Here is a 21,384-nt window from a genome sequence, read left to right as displayed (position 1 = left end):
ATTTACCTTATTATGCAAAAGTTTTCGTGCCTAAAGTAAAATAAACATAAATAATTAAAAAAAACAACACTTATTTAACAAATGCAGGTGTGAGGCGGACATGCTTGCAGGCACCAACAAACAACATTAGAAAAAAGGCTTCTAACTCTTCAGGTCGCCTACTTCCATTTCGAACACCGTTCTCACGAGTGATATTGTTCATACTCTCTTTACATGCAGCCATAGCTAAATACTAACTACATTAGTTAGTTTTTCAGGTACCACCGTATCTTACCATAGCCAGGGCTCCCCTGCCTACACATGCATGTTTTGCCACTCAAGAATGTGGTACGAGGAAAGAAGTGACAAACCCAAAAAAACCACTAACCCAACGTTCTCTCTCTGTTGCCAGAATGGTAAGGTCCTTCTACCAAAACTTAAAGACCCTCCGTTGGTCTTAGATACGTTGCTGAACTACGCTGACCACTCAACGGCCAAATTTCGAGAGCAAATCAGGATCTATAACAGCATGTTTGCATTCACATCTTTTGGGGCCAGAATTGACCACTCAATTAACCGTGGGCGCGGCCCGTACACATTTCGCATTAGTGGGCAAACATACCATAAAATTGGGTCGCTCTTACCGGAAGAAGGGGGCGCCCCAAGGTATGCGCAACTATACTTTTTCGACACACAAAATGAGGCCCGAAATCGTATGTCTGCTTTCATGGGGTCTACATCCAGCCAGCAATTAGATGAAAACATCACCAATAATCTCATAAACATGTTAAATGAATTTAGTGCGGTCGCGCAGGCCTTCTGCATGGCCCGAGATTGGGCGGCTGACAATACGACTTCAAACTTTCAGTTGCGTTTGATTTCTAAAACTACAAATACACGACAGTATAATGCTCCCAACGTAGCTGAGGTCGCAGCGTTGATAACGAGTGACTTTGGACACTGCGCAACTGCTCGGGATATTATTGTTCAAAAAAAAAATTCACCACCTCACAGAATATCAGAGCTTCACCAACTGTACATGGCATTGCAATATCCTTTGCTATTTCCCTACGGAGAAACGGGATACCACGAAGAAATACCATATCATAGTAATAGTGGCAGAAGGAAAACTAACAGAGGTTATGTTACCATGCGAGAATTCTATTGTTATCGGATTCAACAACGGGAAAATGAAGGAACAACTTTACTTAGAGGCGGAAGGTTATTCCAACAATATTTAGTTGACGCTTACACAGCCGTTGAAGAACAAAGACTTAAGTGGCTAAGGAACCACCAGAATGAGCTCCGCATCGACCTCTACAATAACGTGTGCGACGCTGTCACCAGAGGCGACACACGAGCTAGCACAATTGGGAAACGAATTATTCTTCCATCCTCACATACCAGAAGCCCACGCTATATGGTGCAAAGCTACCAGGATGCGATGGCTTTGTGTCGAGAATTTGATAATCCTGATTTGTTCATCACCTTTACTTCAAATCCGAGATGGCCCGAAATAGAAGAGATGCTTTCATATATTGAAGGTCAGCGGGCCCCTGATAGGCCAGAAATTGTTGCAAGGTTGTTCAAACAGAAGTTGGATGCCATGATGGCTGATATCATGAAAGCTCATGTGTTTGGTACCTGCGAGGCAGGTAATACATCACCCGGCTTTTGACACACCACATTAGTTTTCCACATCTAATTTATTAGACACCCTATCTTTTATTTTTACTTTTGTCCCTGTATTAACGAACAAAAAAACCCGTTTACACTAAATACGCTTAAATAGAAAGTAACTGGGCGGGGAGGGTTGGCTCGCCCTCCAAAAACGATGTGGCTCGAAATTGTAACCTGATGGCCACTAAAGTACATATAACTGACTGACACAGATGTGATCAGCCTCCTACCCCGGTTTGTGCATCGGTCAAACCCGGGCCACTAGGTTTGACCGGGTCGAACCCCATTGTATCCAACAATTATTATTTGCCTTATTTTAACAGTTACTCTAGGTTTCTATTATTTTTCCCCTTTTATTACTCTCTCTTATATTCTGAGACATTACCCCGTCCAGGTAAAATTCAAACATTTCTCACTAAATTGACACTTTTATACAGTGATTCTGTATTGCTTCAAGGTCCACCATATTTGTGGTTTTAACACCACCTGCATACTATTGTATGACAGTAGTCCCCATTGGGGTGTAAATAACCTACTTATATATTACACTTTTATCCATTACGTTTATCTTACATATTTATTTGTGTCTTTGTGTTCCTAAATACAGTGCGGTCACCACCTGGATACTACTGTATACCAGTAGGCCTCATTGGGGTGCAAATATCCTACTATATATTAGACTTTTAGCCATTGCATGTATCTCATATATTTATGTGTGTACATGCCTTCCTAAATACAATGCGGTTTGTATCAATTGACACAGGAATAACAGTGCCCCTACAACTGTTGTTTGTGCTCTATTTTTTCATCAGTATCAAGATTTACATTTGTAATAAAATTATCAACCCTGCAGCATCTAAGTTTCCCCTAAAAGAATATGTTGTCCGATTTTTTTTAAAAAAACCTCAGAGGACAATATTGCCGGCCGCCCACGTGAGCAACTCCTAACTGTTAAAGTCAGGACATTTCACCCATCCCATATTTGACACCCGCAGGCTAACCATTTTTTGCCTTCTTATGCAGGCATCTATATAATTGAATTTCAAAAACGTGGCTTGCCTCATGTACATATGTTGTTTTGGCTTACACCAGATTTTAAATGTAAAACACTTGAAGAGATTGACGATATCATATCTGCTGAAATACCATCTGAAACAGAAGATCCAGCCGCTTTCAAAGCCGTGACTGAGTACATGCTTCATGGCCCGTGCGGCGGGAATATCCTGGACGCCCCGTGCATTATTGATAAAAGGTGTTCTAAGCATTTTCCGAAACCATACAACGCAGAAACAACAATAGATGAAGAATGCTATGCACACTATCGCCGTCGAAACAATGGCGTAACAATCACCAAAGGAAAGGGCACCCTTGACAACAGTTTTGTCGTGCCTTACAATAGGTATCTCCTTCTCAAATACAATGCACACATAAATGTTGAGTGGTGTAATCGATCACGCGCCATTAAGTATTTATTTAAATACTTAAACAAAGGCCCCGATCGGGCAACTATAGTAATTGAAGAAAACCTTACCCCGGTTAACTCCTCCACTTCAGAAGTGGTTACTGAGGTGGATGAAATCAAAAACTATTTAGACTGTCGGTACCTATCTCCGTGTGAAGCAGTTTGGAGAATGTTTTCATTCGACATTCACTTCTCTAAGCCATCGGTTATAAAGCTGTCATACCATCTACCAAATCACCATACAATCACACTACATGATTCACAAAATCTACCTGCACTGTTGCATAGAGAGAGTATCAAGGAAACCATGTTCACTGACTGGCTTGAACTTAACAAACGAGACCCCGCTGCTAGAAGCCTCACTTATGCAAAAATCCCAAAGTATTATGTTTGGAATCAGGATGCCAAAACCTGGACACGTCGAAAACAAAGAACATGCATTGGCCGTATCGTGTACTCGCACCCAGCATCTGGCGAACGTTATTATCTGAGGTTGCTGTTAAATAAAGTTAAAGGCCCCCAAACATATGAAGAAATACGTACAGTTAATGGTATTCAACATCCCACATTTAAAGATGCATGTTTCGCTTCTGGGTTGATCAATGATGATAGAGAGTGGACAGAAGCTATAACTGAAGCAAGGTTATGGTGCACAACTGCGGGATCTGTTTGTCACAATTCTACTTTTTTGCAACGTCACTCAACCACTCAAGCTTTGGGAATCAAATTGGGAATCTTTGTCAGAAGATATCCTCCACAAGAAACGCAAACTATACAACTTCCCTGATTTGACGTTGAGTGAGGCTCAATTTAGAAATTATTGTTTGTTGGAAATTCAAAATATCTTGAACAAAAATGGTAAATCGTTAGGAGATTTCCCCGACCTACCACAGCCTGACCCTGCACTCTTAACACAACTCGACAATCGTCTAATACGCGAAGAATTGAACTACAATCTAGCAGAATTGCAGGCTGAACATCGAAACCTCCACGCGTCACTCAACCCAGAACAACTTACCATTTACAATGACGTGATTTCAGCGGTAACACAACAAGCGGGGGGTTTTTTTTTCTTATACGGTCCCGGAGGTACCGGGAAAACTTTCGTGTACAGGACAATTCTTGCAAAGCTAAGGTCTGAAAAATTGATAGCCCTAGCAGTGGCATCGTCAGGTAATTTCCATTTACACTCAATTAATTTTTAACAAACAGTCATGAATATCATTCACCTTCTACTCCTGTTACTATCTGCAACTTTACTCATTTTTCATGTTCAATCTATTTTTAAAAGTCACATAATTATCTTATGTTACTATTTTCCTGTGCACGTTAATTTTATTTCATTATTAAAATCACAACAGCTATAAGATTTTCATAGCTTTTCCCTGTTTTACCGGAAACCACATGAGGTTAGTTTAGTCTTTTACAATAATTGATTTGCATTCTGAAATTAGTTACTTATCAACTGAACACTCTACTTTGTTAGGGAACAAAAGGTTATTCCTGTCATCTTACCTGTCAATTTCTAAAATACCTTCAATTTCCAGAATGTTGTCTTTTGAAACTAACCAACATGTCATGATGCGCCGGTTTGGGCACCGGGTCAAAATGTTCTTGGGTAGAAATGGATCATGGGTCAAATGGGTCAGAACGGTTTTGAGTTTCATTTGGTCATGGCTCAAATGGGTCATGTCTCAAAAGGGTCAAAATGGTTTTGCGTGGACCCAAATTTGAGATTATGGGACCCAATTTCCATCTATAATTTTTATATCTGTTTTCCATCACCCATGGCTACCTGATTCTGATGTTTCAAAGTCGCATTATTAACTTTCAAAGGGAACATACAAACACCCTATAAATTAAATCCAGTGATCAAGCTTAATGTAAATATCCCGCTCTTATTGCAATAACTATAATGCGATCAACACTCTATTTTCCTACATAAATACTCCTTTGTCATTTCTTACATAAAAAACAGTTATACAGACCAGAGTACATGTTCTGTAAATATAAAAATAAAGGCCTTTGTGTTCGTAGCTCCTTTTGTTACAATTTAGACTTGCCTATCACTAACAACCACAAAAAAAACACATTTCACCACTCGAGCTAAAAATGATATTCTATTTATGCAGGTATCGCATCGCTCCTTTTGCCGGGAGGTCGAACTGCGCACAGTCGATTTGTCATCCCTCTTAACCTAATGGAGAACAGTACATGTGGTATAAAGCAAAAAACCCATCTTGCAGAACTGATGCAACAGGTCCGATTAATCATTTGGGACGAAGCCCCCATGACTCAGAGGTTTGCATTTGAAGCTTTAGACAAAACCCTAAGGGATATTTTGGGGGCTAAAGATGAAATAAATAGAGGCAAGCTATTTGGCGGGGTACCTATTTTACTGGGGGGTGATTTCAGACAAATATTGCCCGTAATACCAAAAGGAAAAAGGCAGGAAGTTGTTCAAGCTTGCATCAACCGATCTAATTTGTGGCAGCACTGTCGGCTTCATACCCTCTCCCGCATTATGCGGGTCAATGAATACACACCCGATGGTCACGTTGACCCTCGAAAACAGGAATTCAATAGATGGGTACTAGATATTGGAGACGGTAAAGTTGCAGCTGTTTGTAAAGATGGAGAAGAGGAACCGACATGGATAGAAATTCCAGAACAATTCATAGTAAAATCGGAGAAACCTCCAATTGACGCGGTTGTTGATACCATTTTCCCTGATTTTCTTCAAAGGTATAAAAACGAAGACTATTTGCGTGAAAGGGCAATTTTGACACCACGCAAGGATGACGCAGACCAGATAAACAAACATATGTTTAAGAAGCTAGAAGGCCAGACTATGATATACAAAAGCTCGGATGAAATTTGCAAAGGCTCGACTGACTCATACGATCAGCACAGCGCGTATCCGGTAGAATATTTAAATAAATTAAACTTCCCTGGGGTACCTCCACACAAGCTGAAACTGAAAATAGGACAGCCAATCATGTTGTTGCGAAATTTATATCCCAGTGCCGGGCTCTGTAACGGGACCCGTCTAATCATTACAGACTTTCAAAAATTCGTAATTCAAGCGCGCATCATTATCGGTTCCCATGTAGGTGATATGGTCATTATACCCAGAATTGTGCTTACCTCCGCCCAAACAAAGTGGCCTTTTGTGATGCAACGCATTCAATTTCCTGTCAGGCCATGCTATGCGATGACGATTAACAAGAGTCAGGGCCAATCACTCGATTTTGTCGGCATCTACTTGCCCAGACCCATTTTCAGCCACGGGCAACTATATGTTGCACTATCAAGAGTGACGAACCCAGCTGGTCTAAAAATAGTCATGGTTGGCGATAATGAAGGATGACTCCCTAATCACACAAGAAACGTTGTTTACAAGGAAACCTTCCACAACCTTCAACCAAACACCTAAAGGTTTGCCCTATCTTTACCCTGTTACTGTGGCTGCTTCTATTACCTATTTATGGCAAACGCATTTTAATACCCGGCACTAACATACACCCTATATCACAGGTAGGAGTCATATCTGGGCCCCACAGTATTGCGCACTTTGTCCGCCCTTCCATTATCAACAAAGTCCGCTGCCCTTATGCAGATTAGCTTTTGGATTCCTCTTAAATTGTGTGTGATCCGATTAACTTCATTTAGGCAGATTTCGGTATAGAAGTTTTCAAACACACATTTACCTATTAATTCACTATTTTTATGTTTAAATGTTTACCTACTTTAGAGGCGCAATTCATCATTAGTATTTTTTTAGGGAACCCAGAACTTCTTTCTTATACACCTTTTCCATTATTTGATCTTCCAGGGCTGGTTGTATTTCGTAAATGATTTCCGTTTTCATTCCTTACTCAACCTATAAATAATTTGTACCCACCTGGGAGCGCCTATAAGCAACCAATTAACATTACCTTTCTCTTAAGTATGATATATTCATAAACACATAATTCATTTTGCAGGGGGAGGCTACAACTAATCTGGTTGGAAAATCTGCGATGTCATCAGGTAATGTGTACAGCCTGCTTTTGTCATTACTATTTACGCTAATTGTACTTTTTCCATTTACCCTGCCCAGCTCGGTCCAATTGCAACCTACGGTTTTACACGTTATTCAGCTCCTACATTTATTTATTGGTTATCGTCATTATATATCCTTTTTGCACACCAGTGGAAGTCATACAATTGCCCATTTATTTGTGCAGGGATGCAGGCATTTTTCGTTCATGTAACCAGGTTACAAAATACAAAACATGTTCCAGCACCATTCCTGTGGCTCATCGAGTCTGCTGGTGTTAGCTAACCAGATTTCCTCTCATTGCTATGCTGTATATTGAATTTCACTTTTCGAACCTCTTAAAGCGCGGTTGTATCATGCCTGATAGCTTTATTTTCACACTCACGTCGTTTGTAATTCTTGACTTATACATTTACTCCATTGTGCACACTCACGTCGTTTGTAATTCTTGACTTACACATTTACTCCATTGTGCATTAGTATGTGAAACTTAAGGAAAAATCAATAAACACAAATATTTTGGCATATCGTTGCCCACATTCACTTTGTACCTATGGCACATCTTTGAAAGACACCGTTAACATCAACCGACATGACCTCCATTAAACATGCCACGTGCAACGCACGGGCATTGACCACTAGTGTTTATATAAAATCGTGTCATTGATAATAACATTAATAGTACTGATAGTAATAATAACTATTGTCAAAATAATACCAATGATAGTGTTTTTAATCATAATGATACTACTGATAATAACCTAATGATAATACTTATAATAATACTTATAATAATAATAATAAGAATCTTAATATTAACATTAACATTAATGATGATAATAATTACAATAATAACACTTATGTTAATAATATTAATGATAATAATATTAATACTAATCATACTTTCATAATTGATAAAATAATATTTTTTAATGATGATAAGAATATTAGTAATAGCAATTATAATAATAATCATATTGGTAATTATGATCATAAAAATAATAACGATAAACTTGATAATAATACTTGTATTAGTATTAATAAGTGTTCTATACTAACAACAACAACAACAACAACAATAATAATAATAATAATAATAATAATAATAATAATAATAATAATAATAATAATAATAATAATAACAATAACAATAAGAATAATAAGAATAAATTTGATTACAACCTTTGGAGAAGAACAAGTTCCAAAAAAAAATAAGCCCTTGCCCGAACTCGAACCCACGACCACTCGCTCACCCGCAACACACTTAACCATCCGTCTATTTCTGTTTTTCCTGATATTAACCCATCTCATTTTATTATAACCCGTATCACTCAATTCTCCCTCTTTCTTCTTCATCATTAATCGACCAGTGAACTTCAACAATCAAAACAAAGAATTTATGGTTTCGTTTAGGATTTGTAAACAACCAGAATAAATAGAAAGTGGTGTATTTTGATCAACAGAACAATAAAAAAATTTGCGCAGTAGCAGTGTTCGTCAAGAACTCTTTAAACTCAATATTCGATTTTTGCAATACAGACATGTTTAGATAAAAATCACAAAATGAAATATGTTTTAAATCATCCATAGAAACTTTACGAATCGTTAATTTCAATAGAGGTAACCTTTAAAGCTTGAATTTGATTTTTGAATTCCTGGTTGACTTTTTCCAATTGAGCTTTGACTCTAAAATTCGAATTCGTTACAAGGAATTGGGAGTTAAGATTTTACAGGAAGTTTTCTTGGAGGATTTCTAACAAAATTGCATTAGCACATTTTGAAGTTGATTTTGAAATCGTTCTAATTAAAAAATGGAAACAAGAACAGGGGATACGCTGTGTTCTTGCATTTTCCTCTTTAAATTCGATTATTTAAAAACTGTTAAATAGATAATTGATAACAGTGATGAAGAAATGGAGTGAGTTAGCTAAAATTACTGAACAATGTGATAGATTTATAGTCTCATTAGTCGACAGACTCAATTTGTTCAGGAAATAAAAAAAATAAAAATAATCGTTAAATTCAACCTACTTGGTACGATTGATTGAGATGTAAAATGATTTTTGGAGATAAGAACAAAATCATATACTGTTTTGATAGATATATACAACAGAATTTGATTCTATTTCGTATGTGAGATCTTTATAATTATTATTGATAATTAAAAATTATAATTATTAATAAAAATCTTAATACAAATAATAATAATACTATTAATAATCAAAGTAATAATAATAGTGAGTCACAATAATAATATTAATGAAAATGATAATAATAATAATAATAATAATAATAATAATAATAATAATAATAATAATAATAATAATAATAATAATAATAATATCAATGATAAAAATAAATATAATAATAATACTAATTATATTAATACTAATAATGATAATAATAATATTAATAATCATATTTATATATGTCAAATTCATGTTTATATACTATATATTTAAGATAATAATATTAATAACACTAGTATTGATATTAACGTTGAAAGTAATAATAATATTATTACAACAATTATAATTAAATTTAATATATTAGTATTACATATTATTGATTATGTAATATAACCATATAATATATTATATAATAATGAATAATAATATCTAATAATAATATAAATCATTATAATTTTACAACTAGTTATAATAATAATGCTATTAACAATGATAATAATAATATTGGTAACAAATCAAATGTATCAAATTTCATATATGTAATATTATTAATAATATTGATATTAATATTAATATTAATATTAATATTAATATTAATATTTATAATTATAATGAAACTATTAATATTAATATAATAACTATATTTTAACTTGTATTATATATTATTAACTATTTTTTGATATATTATATGATAATCTCTATTGAATATTTATTATTTATAAATTTTTTATATATATTACAATATACATAAATAGAGATCATACATATTTATATATAAATTTATTTTAGATTACACTTAATTATTTTGTATCCTACTTTAAATATTTAAATCAAATGTTTAAATTATATTTTATAATTTCAATCTATTATATATACTTACATTTATATATATGTATACATATTCATTTACAGACAATTGCTCGTGAATCGTCGGAAATAATCAAAGGGTAATTGATTACATGAATGTAGTTCCAAAATTTTGAGATTCAATATTTCAGACTTTTCTTATCGTGTAGAAATCATATACGAATTAGGTTTAAATTTGGTCAGAAATTTCCGGGTTGTCACAGTACCTACCCGTTAAAGAAATTTCGTCCTGAATTTGATCGAGGTCGTCATGACTAACAAAAAGAATGTTTTCATGTCAAATATGAGTTGATAAAATATACGAATTAGGTTTAAATTTGGTCGGAAATTTCCGGGTTGTCACAGTACCTACCCGTTAAAGAAATTTCGTCCTGAATTTGATCGAGGTCGTCATGACTAACAAAAAGAATGTTTTCATGTCAAATATGAGTTGATAAAATAGAATTTTATCACCTTTGAGTAATATGATTAAAACAATTCGATTACTCGAAGTGTACGAGTGAAGCTATCACAAAAGTGTGAAATGTGAAATAGAGATTCGCTTTAACTTTTGACGTAGTCAAGGTTGAATTTCGGAATTCAAGGGATTCAAAAGAAAATATTGAAAATCTATGAGATATGATTCTTCGAGATTTAAGGAAATTAAGATCTCTTTAATTAAATGCGATGATCTGTCCCGATTACTATGTCTGATATTTCCATTATAAATTTACCTTTTCCTTTCCATTAGTTTTCACCACTTCTATACCTTCTTTATCAGTTCATATATCCAAAAGATTATAATAATGCTTAATCCAATTCTAATCCTTGTCCTTATTCTAACTATTGTATCTGTCTTCCTCCTTTTTGATCTACCACCCGAGGAATCCGTTAATTTCTACTATTACCTTGGGGTTATAGTGTTTTTCATTCTCCCGTGTCTTTATGTTGTTATCCATATTGATATACACGGTTTGTAATTCCTATGTTGTTTTTGGGCTTTATATTTTCCCTTATATTTAGAAGTTCCATGCTTTTGTTTTCTCTTCCCGACTTCAGGTCAAGCGAATAATGGTCCAGAATTTGTAGGTATGAAATTCAGAATGAACATGACTAACGTTCTAAGAGAAAAATTGTAATAGCACGATCTTGATTTGTTTAATTCACAAAAATTCAAGAGAAAAGATAGAACTATCAGGAAGATATGTTCTCTATATGTTTGGAGATTAGGTAGAATGTAAGATTCGTGTAACATGACACATGATGACGGTATGGTCTGTGAATCATCACGTTTCATTTAGAAACTCAGCATGACTTACTGTAATATAATCACGTTGATCAAGTGTCATTATATTATACTAACTCATGCATCAATTTTCAACTCTACTTCAAAACATTCATAATTCGAACTCGGATTTTTCAAAATTTTAGAAACTAAAATAGTTTCTTTTATGATGTAACACAGATAGCTCGGAGAGATAAATAATTTCAGATAAGAATAGTTATGAAAATATCTTCAGAAATATCGAGGATATTTATAATGAAAGATTTGATGATATCTTAGAATTTCTAATATCGATGGATGATGATGAAGATCGTTCACAAAAGTGTAGAGTCAGGAGCAAGATATTTATAACAACCCTCACTTTTTGACTTCCGATTTTACTAAAATACCTAGAGTTGTTATATACGAATAAATTTAACGTTGACCGAATAAACGTACGCTTAAAATAAATAATATAATTATAAATATTATAAATAAGATTATGATATATAATATAACATAATTACATCAATTAATATATATATAATATTTATATTACTTTTGTTATTTAGTTAATAGAATATATAATTAACTAAATAATACATAATATTATAACATTTATAAAACTAATAAAAACTATAAATTAATAATCATAAATTTTAATTTTTATACAAACTAAATATAATAATAATTTTTATATAAAATTCGTATTTAATAATTAAACAAATATAGAAATAAAATGTTAAATGTTCTAAGAAATATATTAAACAAATTTTTGTTTTTTTAGAATTTTATACAAAAAAAAATCAAAACTATATCTACTTTTAATAAATAAATAAAAAATACAAACTACTTTTTCTTTTAAGATTTACTTTTAATAAAAATACAAACTACTTTTCTTTTAAGATTTTACTTTTAATAAAAATACAAACTACTTTTTCTTATTTTAACTTTTAAGATTTTACTTTTAATAAAAATACAAACTACTTTTTCTTATTTTAACTTTTAAAATTTACTTTTAATAAAAATACAAAATACTTTTTCTTATTTTAACTTTTAAGATTTTACTTTTAATAAAAATACAAACTACTTTTTCTTATTTTAACTTTTAAGATTTTACTTTTAACAAAAATACAAACTACTTTTTCTTATTTTAACTTTTAAGATTTACTTTTAATAAAAATACAAAATAATTTTTCTTATTTTAACTTTTATGATTTACTTATTTTATTTTAATTTTTTTTACCTAACATTTTCAACTATAAATACCACATACATTTCTCATTTCAAACTTACACCTTAATCTCTCATTTCTCTCTTAAAGAACTACTTCTAGTTAATATCTCGGTCACTTACTTGCTTTACTTTCCTTTCTTGCGTGGAATACTTCAACTGCTATTTAAGGTGAGTTTCATTTGCTCCCTTTTTATATATATTTTTGGGCTGAGAATACATGCGCTGATTTATAAATGTTTTACGAAATAGGCACAAGTACTAAAACTAATTCTATGTGGGTTTAAACCAGAAATATACCCTTAGCTTGGTAACATTAAACTACTTGTCTATGTACGGTAGGCATGAATCCTAAAGATAGATCTATTGGGCCTGACAAACCCCATCCTGACTATGGGATACTTTAGTACTTCGAGGTTATTTTAAATACACCTGATCTGGTGTACTTCAGAGGGTAAAACATGAACGTTAAGGCTTGTTACCGGGTGCCTACAACTTATAGAATGCTTTTATACACTTGCTAGTGTACGGATATTTATGAAACTGAAATCTTGTGGCCTATTATTATAACGGAAATGATTGATTTTGATAAACTAATGAACTCACCAACCTTTTTGGTTGACACTTTAAGCATGTTTTGTCTCAGGTGATGAATAAGATGATTGCCATGATTGCTATCTGATGAATTGAATGCTGCTACATGGAGTCTTCATTTCATTACATTTACTTTGCATTAAGACTATTATTATTATTATTATTTCAGTTTAAATTTGATGTAAAACTTTTAATGCTTCCGCTGTTTTATTAATAAATGTTTTATTGAAAACGTCTCATATAGAGTCGTTCTCGTTTATACAACTGTGATTTGATATAATTAGTCACAAATACCCTAGGCCCTAATTTGGGGGTGTGACAGATTGGTATCAGAGCAGGTTGTTGTAGAGAACCAGGATTGCATTTTATGTGTGCCTTATACAATTAGGTACCTTAGCAATGTAGGTCTACAACTTTCCTTGACCATAGTGCCTTTAATTGTTGCCTTTAATTGATAAATGCTACACTATACCTTAGAAACTATACTTAAATCTTAAGATTATAACATACACGATAATGTGAAATTACTCGAACGTCAACGCTACTTAAGGCCTAGGGTGATCCTTGGTACCACTATGGGACGCTTGTGGATTTCGAATGCCAAACTTAGATTTTGGTCGAGAATTCCTGGGCCAACCGGTAACAATTGATCATTCAAGTGACTCGGCGGTGGCATAGATGTTTGGGTATGGTGCACAATATCAAACCTGACTATAGTGATCATACAACACTTAGTCACTTACGCACTTAATAAGTGGTGAACTTATTAAGAACAACTCACCTAGTCATCTATCCTGGTTTTGTGTATTACATATGTATTACATGAAATATTATCCAAGATTTTTGAAACTCCTATAATTCATACTCAAACGTATATAACTCCCTGTTATATCACTAACCTATATGCCTTATGCCTTTATGCATCGGTTTGCGAACCGGGAAATGTCATTGGGTTATCACAGTATACGAATTGAAAGTCTTTAATCGAAAGATTATTATATTACATACTTATCATTTTATAATCTCGACACGTCATACTGCCATTATTAGAGTATAGACAAATCATATCTTAGCATATCTATTCCCAATACACCTTGTCTAACACTTTTCCTAAATTTCATCCGTAAATTACGAAAATCTTTCTGCTATATATACGTATTCAAGGAGATGAATATATCATTCAATATTCAACACCCATTTCATATCAAACCCTATTCCAAACACATAATATGGATTTCTCACCTAATTCCTCAAGTTCTTCTAGCTTCAAAGATAGCGTGATAGGAGCACACCCACCGATCAATTACCGTGATTTCTTTAGAAAATGGGGATGGGTTCGCGAAATACTCACCCTATGGAGAAATGAAGAAGGTACTCCTTATCACGAGCCAAACTTACCACCAAACGTCAGAGTACTCGATCCTCTTACTGGCGAACCTGTTCGCAATACCGTTTTCACTCTTTTCGCAAGGATTTTCCGCCTCGAAGGTCGACTCGATGTAACCAACGACAATATTCGTCCTCTACTCTCGAATTCTAACCAGAAAGGGTTATTAGAAGAAGTTAGAAGACTTCGAACTAAATATCAAGAATTGACAAACCTTACAGAGGAATGGGTAGAACAAATCCATAGACTCGAGCGTAAAGTAGAAACCCTGGAGGAAATAGTGCGCGATTTGGTAGCTAGGCTCACACTTACTAACCAAGTACCACAAGCAGCACCAACAGCAGCACCAGCACCAGCACCACCAGTACTATCAGCATCACCACCAACAGCATCAGCTTCACCAACAACAACATCAGCATCCCACGTCTCAACATCATAATCGGTACCTCAAACATCGACATCATACGCCCATAGATACTAAGGAATATTAGTAATAATGAGTTAAGATGTATTGACTCATTCTTCCTGAAGAATTATATATGTATACTTTATATATATATAGTTTGGAACAATAATAAATCTTTTCGTACTAAACTATTACGCGTGAATCTTAACTAGTATGTACTACTTGGTTAATTCATATCACTAATACGCTATGATGTATATCCTTCGTTAATGACTTAACAATCATTAATCACTGCTTCAGTACAATAAACTCCATTTCATAATAAACTAAGTGTATTATTCAAATGCATGTGTGATTTTACACTCCTATTTTCGATGTACTCGAAAATTTCTCGAAAACATCATTTGTACCTTATGAATTTCACAAGAAATCCACGAGCATCAACATCATATACTGAGGTATATTAATAACAATGAACGATGAAGTATTGATTCATAACTTCATTAAAGAAATATTCCGCGACGATTATGTAATCTCTAAAGTTTTGGAGATTATTTATTCTCGTTTCAACCGTAAATCAAATGAGTTTAATATTATATTAACTTATTAAATCCATAATTACATCTGAAGAAAATATATATGCATGTATATTTTCATAAAGATTGTATTTAAAAATTCTTTTGTACAAATTGTTGATTGTGAAAATATTTTAACGGGTAGGTAATACCCAAGAAATATCTAACATTTACATTAATATATTACATTGTACATTCTTCAAAATCCTTGAAAACATATCGGATTGATAATCAATGATTCAGATCAGTTAACCTTGAGAATGCTGATGAAGCAGCAAAAGCTGTAGATGGCCTTAATGATCAGAAGCTTGATAATAAAGAATTGTGTGTTGGAAAAGCTCAAAAGAAAATCTGGTATTGAAAGATGGATTGAGCAAAACATGAAGGAGACCAAGGACAAATCCCAAGGACTAAACCTATAACCAAAGAATCTAGATGATTCGATTTCTGAAGGAAATCACAGAAGATCTTTTTACGCATTCTAAATCCTTACAGAAGAATTTCTTCATTATCCATCGATTTTAGAAATTCTAAAATATCATCGTATCTTTCGTTATAAATATCCTCGATATTTCTAAAGATATCTTCATAACGATTCTTGTCCGCAATTAATTATCTCTTTGCAATATCTTTATTACATCATAAAGGAAAACTGTTTAAGTTTCTATATTCCGTAAAATTTAAATTCAAATTTTGAATGATTTGAAGTAGTGTTGAGAATTGAAGCATGAGTTAGTATAATATAATGACGTCAGGCCAACATGATTATATTACAGTAAGTCATGCTAAATTTTTAATGGAAGATGATGATTCATAGACTTTATAATCATCATTTGCCATGTTACACGACTCTTACATTCTACTTAATCTCTGAACATATCAAGCAAATATATTCTTGATAGTTCTATCCTCAGTAATTCTGGTAATTTACCAAATCAAATCGTGATATTACGCTTAGAACAGTAGGTCCATTCGAAACTTCATACCTACAAATTCTGGACCATTACTCGCTTTACTTAGAGTCGAGAGGAGAATAAAAAGGCAAAGAGCTCCGACATATAAGGGAAAATATGTAGCCCGATAACGATACCGAAATTACAAACCGTGTATATCAATACGTATTGCAACGTAAAGACATGGGAGAATTAAAAACACTATAACCCCAAGGTAATAGTAGAAGAAAACAAATTCCTCTAGTGGTAAATGAAAAAGAAGAATGACTGAAATGATAGTCAGAAAAATATCCAGGATAAGAACTGGATGGAGCATTCTCACAATCTTTGGAAGTATGAATTGAGGAAGAAAGTATAGAAGTGGTGAAGATAATGAAACGGAAGAAGCTAATTTATAGCAAAATTCCAAACACAACAATTGAAGAAATTCACCTCATTTAATCAAAGAAAATTTCAAATTCCTTAATTACCGGAGAATCAAATCTTATGGATTACGAAGATTTCCTTTAATCCCTTGAATTCCAAAAATCAATCGTGACTACGTCAAAAGTTAAGGCGAACATTTAATTTCTTATTCACTCTTTTACAATAGCTTCGTTTATACGCTTCCTATAATCAAATCGTTTTATCCATATTATTCAGTAGTGATAAAACTTTATTTTTTCAACTTATATTCATCATTACAATATTCTTGTTGTAAACAATGATGATCTCTATCAAACTTCATGACTATAATTTTCATGAACTACTCTCTGTTTTGTCTACCCTAATATTGTGACATAAACACTCAAAGTTTTAAATAAGCTCAATACTATTCATAACACATTTCATGTGTTCAGTTTACTAAAATGCTCGTATAACACCATCATCCCTTTTGAGGATAACCTAGTCAAATGACACTCTTATTAATCCTTTAGATAACCTCCGCATTAATGATAAAATGCACTTTATAGAAGAACCTGTAAGAAATTAGGGTTCGTATTATTTAAATGCATGAAACAGAACAATATTCTATCCGTTGGAATTCACGAAAGGCCCCGAACCTACCTGGGAACGTGAAGACCAGATAAAACGTAAATATCCTCGTTTAGGTACGAACAACGCTGATTGATGGCAAAAACTAAATTTCGGGACAAAATTTCTTTTAACGGGTAGGTACTATAACAACCCTCACTTTTCGACTTCCGATTTTACTAAAATACCTAGAGTTGTTATATACGAATAAATTTAACGTTGACCGAATAAACGTACGCTTAAAATAAATAATATAATTATAAATATTATAAATAAGATTATGATATATAATATAACATAATTACATCAATTAATATATATATAATATTTATATTACTTTTGTTATTTAGTTAATAGAATATATAATTAACTAAATAATACATAATATTATAACATTTATAAAACTAATAAAAACTATAAATTAATAATCATAAATTTTAATTTTTATAAAAACTAAATATAATAATAATTTTTATATAAAATTCGTATTTAATAATTAAACAAATATAGAAATAAAATGTTAAATGTTCTAAGAAATATATTAAACAAATTTTTGTTTTTTTAGAATTTTATACAAAAAAAAAATCAAAACTATATCTACTTTTAATAAATAAATAAAAAATACAAACTACTTTTTCTTTTAAGATTTACTTTTAATAAAAATACAAACTACTTTTCTTTTAAGATTTTACTTTTAATAAAAATACAAACTACTTTTTCTTATTTTAACTTTTAAGATTTTACTTTTAATAAAAATACAAACTACTTTTTCTTATTTTAACTTTTAAAATTTACTTTTAATAAAAATACAAAAAACTTTTTCTTATTTTAACTTTTAAGATTTTACTTTTAATAAAAATACAAACTACTTTTTCTTATTTTAACTTTTAAGATTTTACTTTTAACAAAAATACAAACTACTTTTTCTTATTTTAACTTTTAAGATTTACTTTTAATAAAAATACAAAATAATTTTTCTTATTTTAACTTTTATGATTTACTTATTTTATTTTAATTTTTTTTACCTAACATTTTCAACTATAAATACCACATACATTTCTCATTTCAAACTTACACCTTAATCTCTCATTTCTCTCTTAAAGAACTACTTCTAGTTAATATCTCGGTCACTTACTTGCTTTACTTTCCTTTCTTGCGTGGAATACTTCAACTGCTATTTAAGGTGAGTTTCATTTGCTCCCTTTTTATATATATTTTTGGGCTGAGAATACATGCGCTGATTTATAAATGTTTTACGAAATAGGCACAAGTACTAAAACTAATTCTATGTGGGTTTAAACCAGAAATATACCCTTAGCTTGGTAACATTAAACTACTTGTCTATGTACGGTAGGCACGAATCCTAAAGATAGATCTATTGGGCCTGACAAACCCCATCCTGACTATGGGATGCTTTAGTACTTCGAGGTTATTTTAAACACACCTGATCTGGTGTACTTCAGAGGGTAAAACATGAACGTTAAGGCTTGTTACCGGGTGCCTACAACTTATAGAATGCTTTTATACACTTGCTAGTGTACGGATATTTATGAAACTGAAATCTTGTGGCCTATTATTATAACGGAAATGACTGATTTTGATAAACTAATGAACTCACCAACCTTTTTGGTTGACACTTTAAGCATGTTTTGTCTCAGGTGATGAATAAGATGATTGCCATGATTGCTATCTGATGAATTGAATGCTGCTACATGGAGTCTTCATTTCATTACATTTACTTTGCATTAAGACTATTATTATTATTATTTCAGTTTAAATTTGATGTAAAACTTTTAATGCTTCCGCTGTTTTATTAATAAATGTTTTATTGAAAACGTCTCATATAGAGTCGTTCTCGTTTATACAACTGTGATTTGATATAATTAGTCACAAATACCCTAGGCCCTAATTTGGGGGTGTGACAATATTCGTTAATGACTTCAGCAGTTACTGAATCATTTGGATTCTTTGAAGGCAGGTTTAGTCTTTGTGATTTGTCCACAGCATCCTTCATGGTTTGCTCAATCCGTTTTCCAGTTTCAACTTTTCTGAGCTTTATCAATACACTATTCTTTATCATCAAACTTTTGACGGTTACGGTTGTCTATAGTTTCTGCTGCTTCATTTAACTTTTTCAAAATTCAGTGTATTGATTCGTAAACTGGGTGTTTTTTAGAATTTCAGAATTGAAGATCAAAATTTCCAGGAATTACACGTTATATGTATATGTATATATATATATATATATATATATATATATATATATATATATATATATATATATAACTATTGAAGTGGAAACGCTGCGAGGTTCGGGGTTGATAATTGATGATTCCCGGTTGTTGGTACAATATTTCTTCTTACAAGATGCGGATGAGTATATGATGGGGTTTCGATAAATATAATGATTTTTCGGAAAGTCAAAAATCATTAAAGTTGTTGGCAAGTTTACTGCTAATGTGGTGGGATATAAACGGTTCTTCGGTAATGATGACGAACGACAAACTTATATATCAAAGTTATAATAGAGTTTATTCGAATGAAAAGTCGAAATTGATTTGCTGAAGCTGTAAAAAATTGGCTACTTTGGAAAGGGATTGCAAAGTTATTTTCGGTAATAACAACGCCAAAGGAGTTAGCACAGATACGTGTTAAACGTTTACTCAGGTTCCGAGTGTTTTTAGGTGCATAACTATATGCATCAATCTTTTCTTCTGTAGATGAAGTGCGGTTGGTTCACTCTCTCGATTGAGGTGTTTTCAAGAATCATGAAAGGTTTGAACGCAAATTGTAATCGTCAAGATACAAATGAGGTTTAAGATGAAATCAAGTGGCAAACTTAAAGAAATGTTTAGTTTCATATGTTATAATCAATATTTTAATTCATTTTAATTGTCCAATGTTGGTAGTCCACAGTTACTAGTCCACAATTAGTAGTTCATCAATTCATATATAGTTTAATATATAATATTCGAATTAATTAATACGTATCGTGACCCATTGTATACATATCTCAGACTCGATCACAACTCAAAGTATATATATTATTTTAGAATCAACCTCAACCCTGTATAGCTAACTCGATCATTACCACATGTAGAGTGTCTATGGTTATTCCAAATAATATATATAGATGCGTCGATATGATATGTCAAAACATTGTATACGTGTCCTGATATTTAGAATGCATAAATAACAGTATTTAAATGACGATAAATAAAGTGCGTAAAATAAATAACAGAAATTAAATGACGATAAATAAAAATTGCGAGAATTAAAATTACGATAAATAAATTGCGATAAATAAAATGTAATAAGGAATTAACAGTTAGCTAGGAACAGTTAGCTAGGATTTTGTTAGCGTGATTTCTTAATAGAATTTCTCATAGATAATTTGTTTGTTTCTAACAAATTTTATTTTGTCCAATGTTTTCTTCATTATGCCACTTGTTGGATTCTGATAAATCAAGATCCAAATATGAAATTGAATGAAAATGGTTACGTATATCTGTTAATGTAAGTAAGATAGTAAGTGACTGTTGAATTAGATTCGAAGAATGTACAGTGTAACTTATTAATGTGAAATCTAAATATTTCTCGGGTATTACCTACCCGTTAAAATATTTTCACCATTAACAGTTTGTACAAAAGAATTCTTAATTACAATCTTTATGAAAATATATACATATATATTTTCTTCAGATGTAATACAGATTTAATGAGTTATATCATATTAAGCTCATTTAATTTTTGGCTGGAA

At 32.2% G+C, this 21,384-nt stretch overlaps 1 protein-coding gene across 1 annotated transcript in view; it reads left to right on the top strand.

Moving 5' to 3' along the window:
- The first annotated feature begins 322 nt into the window (after nt 1-322).
- LOC139870621 (uncharacterized) overlaps nt 323-21,384 on the top strand; it is a 46,033-nt gene continuing 24,971 nt past the window's right edge. The window contains exons 1-6 of the mRNA XM_071858402.1: nt 323-1,634; nt 2,683-3,788; nt 3,835-4,294; nt 5,254-6,470; nt 7,108-7,197; nt 7,317-7,373. Of these exons, the coding sequence (XP_071714503.1) occupies nt 323-1,634; nt 2,683-3,788; nt 3,835-4,294; nt 5,254-6,470; nt 7,108-7,197; nt 7,317-7,373 (4,242 nt within the window). The remainder of the gene's footprint in view (nt 1,635-2,682; nt 3,789-3,834; nt 4,295-5,253; nt 6,471-7,107; nt 7,198-7,316; nt 7,374-21,384) is intronic.

Source organism: Rutidosis leptorrhynchoides, chromosome 10 (genome assembly GCF_046630445.1).
Source record: "Rutidosis leptorrhynchoides isolate AG116_Rl617_1_P2 chromosome 10, CSIRO_AGI_Rlap_v1, whole genome shotgun sequence".
Lineage (NCBI taxonomy): Eukaryota > Viridiplantae > Streptophyta > Magnoliopsida > Asterales > Asteraceae > Rutidosis > Rutidosis leptorrhynchoides.
Note: the sequence above shows the minus strand (reverse complement) of the source record. Positions and strands in the feature narration are given on the sequence as shown.